We start from the raw sequence: 11,670 nt of genomic DNA, 5'->3' as shown, positions 1-11,670 counted from the left end.
TAAAATTTAATTTTTAGAGAATTATTAAACACACCTATTTAAAAAATATATATATCTAAAATCTCTCTAAAAAATAAATGAAATTAATAAAAATTAATTTATAGGGGTACTAATTGATAAAATTCAAAACTTATGGTGGTTAGGTGTATTTACACCAAACCTTAAGGACGTGAGTGAAATTAACCATAATATTTATGCATTAGAATTTAAAAGAAAAAAAACACTAAAAGTACTACTTAATCACCTAAACATCTAAAAAAATTACACTATAGAATTTTGAAAATTTAAAAACAAAGCTTGGATTCATAATTGAAGAGACCAAACCTTAAACTCCAACCAAATATGTGATGAAAGAAATTACAAATTTACATCAACTTTGATTGAGTAAAAAAAAATATTGCATTCAAATGATATTTGAATTTCTTAAATGATTCTATATTTACAATCTATATGATGTATATTGCAAGAACCTCGATAATATGGTGTGCAAGATCATCAGAAGGCACAATAAATAGTGTGAAGCTTGGGTTAGACATATCAAAATTGGTCATAAACACCTATTCCAGAAGAAAATTAGTGTTAGGAACAAAATGCAAAATTATGTCATATACACAATGTTTTTTAGTCAAACTCCATTGTTTAGGGTCTAATTTTTATTTTTATTTTTAAATTTTGAGGCCTTAAACAAAGCATTTGGTTGAAAAATAGCTTACACAATGGGTTGGCTATAAATTTTCTTCTTTACTCTAATTCCCTTCTAGAATGAGTGTCCATAACCAAATTTGCTACCTTTAACCTAGGTCTCCCATACTATCCACTATGTTTTCCAATTAATAATCTTGTAAAACCATATCATCTAAAGCCTTATGATCTACTATGATTGTGAAAATCAAGATTGGAACTTCAACTTTCTAATTAAAAAATGGATCTTCGGCTATATAAGTTCTAAATAATGCTTAGTGGTGAATAAACATAATATTAGAATTTAATTTACCTTGAGTCGTTTTCAGTAAATCAAGACTAATTTGAAAGCTTTGTGTAGTAGTTTGAAATTATGGAAACCCTAGAGGATATTTAACCTTATGTTTTTTTTTTTACTTTGTCTCACCTCTTATGTTAGAGTTGGATTCTCACAAACCCTAATACATGAGTCAAGAGAGGAATCACAATTCTTTTAAAGATGACCATAATTAATTTCTCAAGTATTTAATGAATCCTTTGGGATATGCAAAAGCTCAATCTTTATTATATAGAATTAGGTTGAATTTATTACATTGTTAGAAATGAAATTCAAGTTTTAGAAAAGAAAATGCATAAATAAGTAGTATCTACTTACATATATTGCATTCCTTTTACATAGATAGATTAAATAAGCTAAAAGGAGCTACTTAAAAAAATGACAATTTAAGAGAAAAACATGAACCTTACAATTTTTATTTAATTGTTAGGTTTGGGTCAACTATGAGGTGCAACATTCTATCATAAAATCACCAAGTTTTTTTTTAATTGAAAATAAATTAATTTTCATGAATTTTAGTCATCATTAATGGCATTTAAAAAATAGTAAGAAGTATCTCATAGTCATATAAAAAGAAAACAAAATAATTTGACCAAAATAGATATTTTATTTTCACTTTTTCTTTGTGTCCACATGACTTACACATACCAATGATGAAAACTCAAAAATTACATTTCAGAAATCTTATCTATACTTTATTTGGTGATTTTGGGTTGTTATATTGAGGGGGGAAAAATAATAATATCAAAACAATATTAAAAATAAAAATAAAAATAATAGTCTTCCAAAACTATTGCGATCTCAATGACATGATACAAATTTTTTGTATTAAGACTTTTTTAACTAATCTAGTACCCTTCTCAACCTACCATCTCTCTAAAAATTAAAATTCACTAGTTAGTGTCTTCTTAGCATGGAAAGACTATTCTTAGCCTAGATGTAAAAAAATTAGCCATTTAAATATTATGGGCATGGTAGTCTTTCAACATTGAGATAAAAAATAGTTAAGGAAGATCAATCTTCCTTTTAAGAAAGATTTTTAATTTTTTTTTTATAAATATTAATCGGGTATTTAAAAAAAATTCTCAATTAACAAACCAAAATCACTAAAATGAGCATAAAGACTTCAAAAATGTAATATTTGAGTTTTCATCCTTGGTACATGTGAATCAAATTATTATTATTTTCCTCATGTGCACGTAAGGGAAATTTTTTTACCCCTATTCAAATTATTTGTTTTTTATTTGATTAAGAGATACTTTTTCCTATTTTCAAAACACCATTGACGATGACTAACGTCTTTTTACCATTTAGTCAAGAAAATTAATTGGTTTCAATTAAAAAGGTTTGATGATTTTATAATAAAATGGTGCACCTTACCGTTGACATGAAGGTAACAATTAATCAAGTGGTGAGGATTAAACTTACTCTTAAATTGCCTTTTATTGTGGGTAGTTCTTTTAGCTTATTAATTTATTTGTATGTAATCTAGGTAGATATCACCCTTCATTTATGAATTTTCTTTTATAAAATTTGAATTTCATTTTTGATAATGTAATAAATTCCACTTTATAATTATGAATAATAAAGATTGAGATTGCGTATCCCATAGGATTCATTTAATATTTGAAAAATTAATTGAGGTCTTCTTTAAAAGAACGATGGTTCTTCTTGACTCATGTATTAGGGTTTGTGAGAATCCAACACTAACATAAGAACTAAAAGGGAGTAAAAAGCATAAGGTTAAGAATCATCTAGGGCTTCCACAACTCAGAATTAGTGCAGGAAGCTTTCGGATTCATTTTGATTTTCTAAAATGGCTCAAGGTAAAGTTCTAGCATCATGTTTATTCATTAGTAAGCATTGTTTGTAATTTAGATAGTTGAATATTTGTTTTTTTTAATTGGAAAGTTGAAGTTTTAGTCTTGATTTGCATAATCAATGTAGATTATTGTAAGGCTTTAGATTATAGGGCCCTACATGATATGGCAAAGCATAGTGAATAGTGCAAGAGACCTAGGTTAAATCAGAAAATTTGATCATGGACATCCATTTTAGGAGGGAATCACATCAAAAACCAAAATTCACAACCATCCTATGGTGCAAGCTGTTTTTAATTTGGACTAAATCCCATTGTTTAAGGCCTTGAAATCACAAAATTTCAAGGCCCCTAAACAAGGGAGTTGGGCAAAAACCAATGTGCCTCTTGATGACAGTTATGAGTTTTGTTCTTTGCATTAATTCCCTATTGGAATAGTTGCCTATGCACAATTTTTGTACATTTAATATAGACTTTGCACTATTTATTGTGCCTTGTGATGACCTAGTCTACGATCCTACAACTTACATCATATGAGTTTTAAATATAGACTTATTTAAGAAATTCAAATGTCCTTTGGATGCATTATTTTTCTAGCTCAAGTTTGATGTAAATTTGTGAGTTGTTTTTCTTAAATTGAGTTAGAATTAAAGATTTGGTCTATCGTAGTGCTCTAAACTTTGTTTCTAAATTTTTAAAATTTGAAAATTTTCTAGTCTAATGTTTTATATGTTATGGTACTTTTTGATGTCCTTTTAAAGTTTGAAGCATAAATACTAGTGTGTTTGTGTTCTTTACTATAGAATATGAACTTATGAAAAATCAAAATATGATTAAATGATCATAAATGACCATTTATATTTTTTATAGACTCATATATTTAAGTTGAGGTCTTTTGAGCATAAAGATTAGAGCACAATTTTTATTTATTTCTTTATGATTTTACTTTTTAAATATTCATTATTTTATTTATGAATAAAATATTTGAAACAATAATATTTTTGGGTTTTGCCTAGTGCTTTGCAATATATTGGATAGGGAAGATTGTTATGCTAAAAGATGGTTAACTTGAAAAAGGCACAAGAAAAAAAGCAAGAAACATAATTAATTGATAACATTCAAAATCATCTTTTAAAGTCTTTACCTTCTTGTGAATAACCTTAAAATTCATCTTTAGATTTTTACTCATTTTACCTTTAAAATTAGAAATCTTTCAATCATGTTAAATGATTTTTTTTTTTTTTTTTTGGTGTGTGTGGGGGAGGGGGGAGGGGGGAGGGGGGCGTTTTTTGAAATTTCAAACTAATAGCAGTCATACTATATATTAACAAATGCAAGCACTATGCTAAAAAACTTTCCTCTCAGGTGATTTTACTTTTAAGAATCTTCTGGTTTCAGCTGTTGTAAGTTAAAGGATGTGATTACGAGAATTCTTCTATTTATTTATTTATTATTATTATTATTTTCAGCCATAATAAAAGCCTCATTTCTTGTTACATTCAACAAGACCATGAAATTCTGGATGGTAGTCTTGAGGAGAATCCTTTGGTGTTTTTCATGCAACCAGCAACTGTTAACCATAGCATTAAAACCCAAATTCTGAGACAATTGTTACCAACCAGCAACAATAGTTTACATGTTTAGAATGTTCTCTCTATTATACTCTACTTTTTGCCTTTTTCTTCTATTACCGAATATTTAACCCAATGTTTGAACCTCTTTTCTTAATTATTATATTCTATTTTTATCATCATCTCTCTCTCCCTCATACTTTACTGATTGTCTAACCTTATGTTTGAATTTCTCTAAGTGCAATTCTCAATCATTATACTTCGCTTTCTCTTTCTCTCTAGAATCTATTACCACATACATAATCTTATGTTAAAATTTTTCTAAATACATTTTCAATAGTCATACTCTGCATCCTTTCTTTTTTCCTTCTTTTATGTGTATTGCTTAATTGAAACCCGAGATCTAGCATCACACATATAACTTTATGTTTCAATATCTTTGATTACATTTCTCAATCATCATTTTTTTGCTTCTCGGTTTTTTCCTTCTGCTATTTATATGCTTATTTGAAGTCTCGCATACCAATTCTTCAATTAATCCTTCCTCTCTCTCTCTCTCTCCCCTTCTCTTAAGTATATGTTATCAAAAATATAACCTTATGTTGGAATGTAAGTATATTTTTCAATCATTACACTTTGTCTCTCTCCCTTAGGGATCTTTTACCAAATATATCAACTTATTCTTGAATGTCTCCTAATGGATTTCTCTCTCATCTCTTTCAAGTATTGTAATCAAATAAATAACGTTATCTTTGAAAATCTTCGAGTGTATTTCCCAATCATTATTCTTTGTCTTTTTTTTTTTGTTTAAATTTATGTTTGAATATCTCTTCTGGATCTCTCTCTAATATCTATTACCAAATATATCCAACTCTCAATCATTATACTCTGTTTTTCTTTCTTTCTTTTTATACTTTCTTCATTTTTTATTTTTGGTTGAATCTCTCTTTTTCTAGGAATTGCGAAACTTATAATCTTATGTTTGAATAAAAGATTAAAAGATATCTGTCTCCCACATGGACATGTTACCAAATACTTCCACCCGAATGCTTATTCGAAAATTGGAAAAGTTACATAGCACATCTTCAGTCAACTCCTCTTCCTTCTAATCATGAAGAGATGAAGGCATTTTGTTGATTAAGTGTCATGTTCAAGACAAAGACTCGAAACATATCAGATTATGAAAAATTGAATACGCATATCACGACCCTCTTGAGATTAATATTCCAAAACTAAAATTTTAAATACAACATTTAGTACATGGATACATTTTCTATTTTTATTTTTATTTTAAATAGATACCTTATGTACTTAACAACACTTTTTTTAAAAAAAAAAAAAAAAAAAATTGTATAAAATTCTTCTATTTAGTATAAAAATTTCTATTTAAAAAAATAAAAAATAGAAATTGTATCCAAATGCCACCTTAGAAATTTAAATGCACATGAACTTCAACAAAGCAAGAAGTTCCCAAGAAATACAACAAATTTCCTACAATAAAATCTATGGGCATAGGGCTGGAATACATGAGATTTCCAAGATTAAGCAGAACTACTGAGATACTCTTTTCTTGCTTCTTCCTCAACTACAAAACTTTGACCCACATGAAACCCCCCATAACTAGCCACCTTCGGATCTAGAAATGTTAAGAAAACAATACAAATGAACTACCCCATCTAAGCTTCAACAAATTGATTTATCCTCCAGCCAATGACCAACCTCCTTAGCTAGAATATATATACAAGTAGTCTGAATCAGTGAAAGGGATACCCATCTTTCGGCATCCCTTTCATGAAGATATGCATACATAAGACAACTCCAGATTAATCCTGTCTGAAAGTTAGTGCATTGAACTGAAATCATATTTAGAAGAAACTCGGTACCTGCCCCTGCCTCTTCGTGCACTAGCAATGGTGGCGGCCAAAGAGTTGCCTATGCTTCCCATTGAACTAGGTCCCATTAGCTTCAGCCCAAGATCTTTAAGCAAGAAAGACAACCTACTTTCATCCTCTCCAGCAATCAGTTGAAGCTGATGTGCCTGTTCGCGAGATAACATGGTGTAAAGCTGCAATGGTAGGTCTGGAGAATTCTGGCTACTGTTCTCTATTTCCTTTTCACTACTGTTTTCACTACTGGAATTTCCAACACTAATTCTCATAATCCCCATTGCTTTTGGGTCTACTGTCAATGGGTTAAATATAAAGCTAAACTTTCCAAATGCTAGATCGGGCCTTTTGAATAGATCTATCAAGACATCATTGCTTGGTCCAATATTTTTCTGCGTTAATTTCCTGGAATTACTTTGATGAGACCTTGTAGCTCCCAAAATGCATGAAGCTTCTCTTAAGCCACTCAGAAAGGCACCATGCATGCTGGCTGGGTATTGCCTATTTGTGGCCTCGCCTGCAAAGAACAGCCGACCTGCTACACTTTCTGCAAGTATATCATAGTCGCTGCCAGAGGAACGTACCCTGACATGAGAATATGAACCATAGGAAAGGGGATCACTGCCCCACCTTGTACATATTGTTTGTATGGGATTAGGCACATTGATGCCCTTTGGAGTATATATCCCTGAAAAAATAGCCAAGAAAAATGTGAAACACTATGTTAGGCCCAGTGGAAAAACTAGAAAGTGCATTGATACTCTGTTATCCCCTGCAAAGCTGTGTATTACCTCGGAGTATGTTTAGAACACGATGTAGCAAAGTGGAAGGATCCGTGTATTCAAATGCTTGTGCAGCCTCTCCAGCCACCAGAGCAACAAGTACTGGACCTCCAGAAACAGTATGATAACTGTAAAACAAAAAGAATTCTCCACGTTTATGGCTACAATTGCTAAGGCGCCCAAAGGTGTCCAGGTCTTCCCCCCAAAAAACTCGAGGGAAAACCATGGCAACTTTATTCAGCAACCCAAAACCCAATCTATCAATTGCAGCAAGCTTTCTTACGGGTAATTCTGGCTCAAATCTTATGGCCCTTTTCTTTAGGACCCCAAGAGGCACAGTACACAGGACCATATCTGCCTGAAACACTTGGTCCCCAGCAATCACCTCAACACCATCATTTCCGTACTTAATAGTATGAACAGTCTTTCCATAGAATATAGGAACTCCTTCACACAATGCCTTGATCAATCTCCAGTTACCCCCAGCAAGAAAGCAGTGGTCGCCACCCATTTCATAAGGATCATCCTGGTCCCAGTAGGCAGCTGACAGGTTTGTAAGACATCCAGCATTTGCATATTCCAAGTTTGCAAGATGCCAATCAAACAATTGTCTTTCCTCTGTGCTTCTAACCACAGCATACAACTGCCTTAATGTCTCCAAAACCGAACCAAGCGAAATGTCATTTGCAAATCCACCCATTATCTGTCTTAACTGGGTGACTTTATCGAGCAACTTATTAAAGATGATTTCAATCATTGAATCAATTTCTTTGTCAATGACTTCTCCATCTGGCTTGTACAAGGGACACCGATCTCTAACCTTATGAAGGGGAATGGATAGTTGTCTAGCAAGAACTCCTAATGGATTGGCATGGATGCCAGTAATAACACTGCCACCAAGATCCACAGCAGCATAATTACCCTTCTGGCCCATCTTCTGTGTATAAACTCTTCCCCCTGGTCGATTCCTACCTTCTAAAACCACAACCTTGAAACCAAATGACAACAGTTGTCTTGCTGCTGCTAATCCAGCAAGCCCAGCACCAACAATTATCACTGATCCCTCAGTAGCCTCCTCAGGAATTTGGGACATACAGGATGGTGAAACACCAAAATTAATATACCCATTATACAGAAGAAAGTCATAAGCCGAAGATATCAAATGAGCATACTCACTACTCACAGTTTCTTTAATCTGACCTTTTGAAAGCCATGAATGCACATTATCTCTCCATCTTGCAAGTATATGATTCCGCACAACTATGTAATCATTTTGTTCTTTCCCATCCAATTCACTCACTACTCCTGCTTGAATCTCCTCTTCAAGCAATGCATCTATAGGAAACCCTACAGATAGTGCTATCATGGCTTCTGTCTCTGTCTCTTTCTCTATGTCCTGTGTCGTTCTATTCTTCTTTTTCATGGAACCACCCAAATGCTTATCTATAAGATCATCCATCAAATTCTCATCATAACTCTTCAAACCCGCCTTCTTCCTCAATGAACGCTTTGGGCCAGGCCCACCCGAACCCAGAGAATCCATCATTTCGTTTCAGGTCCTTTCACCCACCTTTTTTCAACTCAAATTTAAAGCATTGATCTCACAAAACCATCAAGAGCACATTTCCCTTCAATACTACCCCTACATACTACATCAGCACAACAACAACATGGAGTTTTCTTTCTACCAATTCCATCAAGACCCATTAATCATCCACGCACATGGTCTTCATAAAATCCAAGACACTCAAAACCCAAACCAATAACAGAGTAACCCGAACTAAAAAGCCAAATTCAGTTCAAGTCAAGATTTTCATCCAAACCCTATTTTACTTCACTCAAATCAGTGACTTAAACCCAAGAAAATTCAAATAAAGAATTGAATTTGAACCCTAACTTTGGATTGACTGGTCAAATTGATGAAAAACTTGAGCCCAAAATAGAACAGCAAATCATGCAATAGGCTCATGAAGAACCAAAAGAGGAAGAGAACGTACCGTTCTGCATCTGAGTTGAATCTGAGATTTGGGTTTTCCTGGGTCAGTTGACAGGGAGTTAGGGTTTTGTTTTTCTGGCGCGATCTTGAACAGAGTGGTAGTGGGTTAACTCAGTTATCCAGGCCCACGTGTCGAGTCAGCCCGTTAATATGATAAAATAGTAGTTGTTTTATAAAAAAAAAACAAAATTAATAAAATTATTTGATTAATTAATTTTAAGTAAATTAAATTTCAGATACACGTGGCCTAAAAATAACGTGACAAAATCATAATTATTAACTATAATTTTGAATTTTTTTTAAATGAACAAAAATATAGTCTCTAACGGATTTAAAGTTCAAATTAATCATAGCCATCATCTATAATTTAAATTTAAATATAAAATCATAATTGATGACTAGATTTTTAAAATTAAACTTTTAAAATAAATAATTAATATAATAATTTTATAATGCAAATATTTTCAAATTTGTATTTTTTAGTCTAAGATTTTGATATATGAGAATAAAGAATGTAAATGAATATTTTCTTTTCATTCTTGAAAATGAATAAATTCGATAATTTCAATTTTTTCGTTTTGATTTATTTAGGAATGTAAGGTTTTATTTAGAAATGTAAGGTTGAAATGATTATTTGTTTTCATTTTAATGTTAAAATATTTATTTTTATTTTAAAAAAAATCTAACATTATGCATAGTTTAAAGTAATTTTTTATTTTCATTTAAAAAAAATTGAGAGATTTTTTGCTAAATAATAAAAAATTATTTTGGTGTGTGATTTGAAACAAATTTATTTTAAAATTTTATACCATTATTTAATTATCGTTTTTGAGAAGCAATTTTTAAAAACAAAGTAATAAATTTAATAATTTTTTTTTAAAAATAATTTAAAACTCAAAAATGTATATAATAACTATAAAAATTAATAGACATAATTAATGATTAAATTTTTTTTAATAAATCTTTAAATTTAAAAAAAAAACTTATTAATTATACATTAAATAAAAAATTTTCAAATACTAAATAAAACAATTCAGAATATCATATTCTTAAGTGAGTATTAAAGGTATGCATCTAATAAAAAATTTGACTCATTTATACTTTAAAAAATTAAAGTTTATTTGTTTTTAAATTCATTTAGAATAAAATAATATTAGTAATAAGTTTTTATTTTTAAATTTATTTATAATTACAAAATTATTTTTATTTTTAATGACTTGAACTAAATTTAGCTTATATCATATAAATGGAATTTATAATATATATTTTTTACAAAATCTAAATAAAAATATTTTAAAAAATAATTTATCCAAAAAATTTTTTGATTTTTTAATTTTTGAAAAATATTTTTAAGAATTACTTGTACAAAAAAATCAAAATACTTCATTGAAATCTCACTTATAAATGAAATTTTATTTCTTTTAAAATTGATTTTAATTTTATTCTCATTCTCATTTGAATATCTAAGTATGAAAGGATAAGAAAATGAATGAGATATCCACAACATAACATGCTTAACTCCGAAAGATTAGTTAGAATTTTTACAACCATCCTTGAATTTCTAATGTTTTTTGTTGGAATTTATTTGTTTTTCTATATATATATATATAGATATATACATGAGATATCCACGGCATAACATGAATGAGATATCCACAACATAACATGCTTAATTCTGAAAGATTAGTTAGAATTTTTACAACCATCCTTGAATTTTTAATGTTTTTCGTTGAAATTTATTTGTCCACGACATAACATGCTAAACTTAGAGAGAGAGAGCTCTACTGTTTGATTCTTTCCTTGATCTTAGATTATTTGTTATTATGTATATTTATTTTTTCCTAGTTTGTAGGATCTTTCAACCGTAGATTTTAACCATATTTTACAATTACTGAGGATTTCAGCCATATTTTACACAGATTCTCAAACCTTTATTGAGAGAGAGAGAGATCTTGATCTTTGGTTTATAAAAAGTGATGAATTCAAATAGAGGGAGAGAAAGAGAAAAAAAAAAACTCTTTCTTCCTCTAAACTTTTGGGGATGAATAAAATATGAAAGCACATTTCTCTATACGAGAAAGGTGCATTTCATGAAGTTGGATAGATCAAGCTTATAATTAAGGTTATCATAAGCTTTTGAAAGCACATTTCTCTATATGAAAAAGGTGCATTCCATGAAGTTGGATAGATCAAGCTTATGATTAAGGTTTTGAATAGAATGATCTTTCCTTTTTTTCTTATTTCAATGTAATAATAATGAGACAGGTGATATAATTTTTCCAAAAATTAAAAATAAATCAACAAACCTATAAGCTATTTTTTCAAATTAAAAACTTCTTTTTTAATTACTGGGTTGCTCTTATTTGTTTATTCCTCATAAATAAAGAACTGCATGAGTACTGTGCTTAGAAGAGAAGGTTATGAGCCCCTAAGGGCTGACCAAGATTAAGAACCCCGCAAAGTGTTCATACTTCCACTTTGAGTTCAAGATCAGATAAACACAAGCCCAGAAATTGTTTAACACCAGAAAGCACCTGCTCCTCATGAATTCTATAAATACAGCACAAGAGGCAACTATTTCTTGTATCAGTGCTTAGT

General features: G+C 30.3%; 1 protein-coding gene across 1 annotated transcript; it reads right to left on the bottom strand.

Moving 5' to 3' along the window:
- Window positions 1-5,816: 5,816 nt before the first annotated feature.
- On the bottom strand, window positions 5,817-9,167 carry LOC117908438 (lysine-specific histone demethylase 1 homolog 2). Its single transcript, XM_034822018.1, has 2 exons — window positions 7,086-9,167; window positions 5,817-6,982 (listed from the first exon to the last, which is right to left on the bottom strand). Exons 1-2 carry the CDS (start codon window positions 8,620-8,622, stop codon window positions 6,249-6,251), a joined length of 2,271 nt encoding a protein of 756 aa, XP_034677909.1. The 5' UTR covers window positions 8,623-9,167; the 3' UTR covers window positions 5,817-6,248.
- Between the last annotated feature and the right edge of the window lie 2,503 nt (window positions 9,168-11,670).

The sequence above is a fragment of the Vitis riparia genome, chromosome 19 (genome assembly GCF_004353265.1).
Source record: "Vitis riparia cultivar Riparia Gloire de Montpellier isolate 1030 chromosome 19, EGFV_Vit.rip_1.0, whole genome shotgun sequence".
NCBI classification, from domain to species: Eukaryota; Viridiplantae; Streptophyta; class Magnoliopsida; order Vitales; family Vitaceae; genus Vitis; species Vitis riparia.
Note: the sequence above shows the minus strand (reverse complement) of the source record. Positions and strands in the feature narration are given on the sequence as shown.

Coding starts and splice junctions, on each gene's coding strand:
- LOC117908438 (XM_034822018.1), bottom strand. CDS start 8,622: ATGATGGATTCTCTGGGTTCGGGTGGGCCTGGCCCAAAGCGTTCATTG. Junction 6,983..7,085: donor TGTTCTAAACATACTCCGAG/GTAATACACAGC, acceptor CTATTTTTTCAG/GGATATATACTCCAAAGGGC.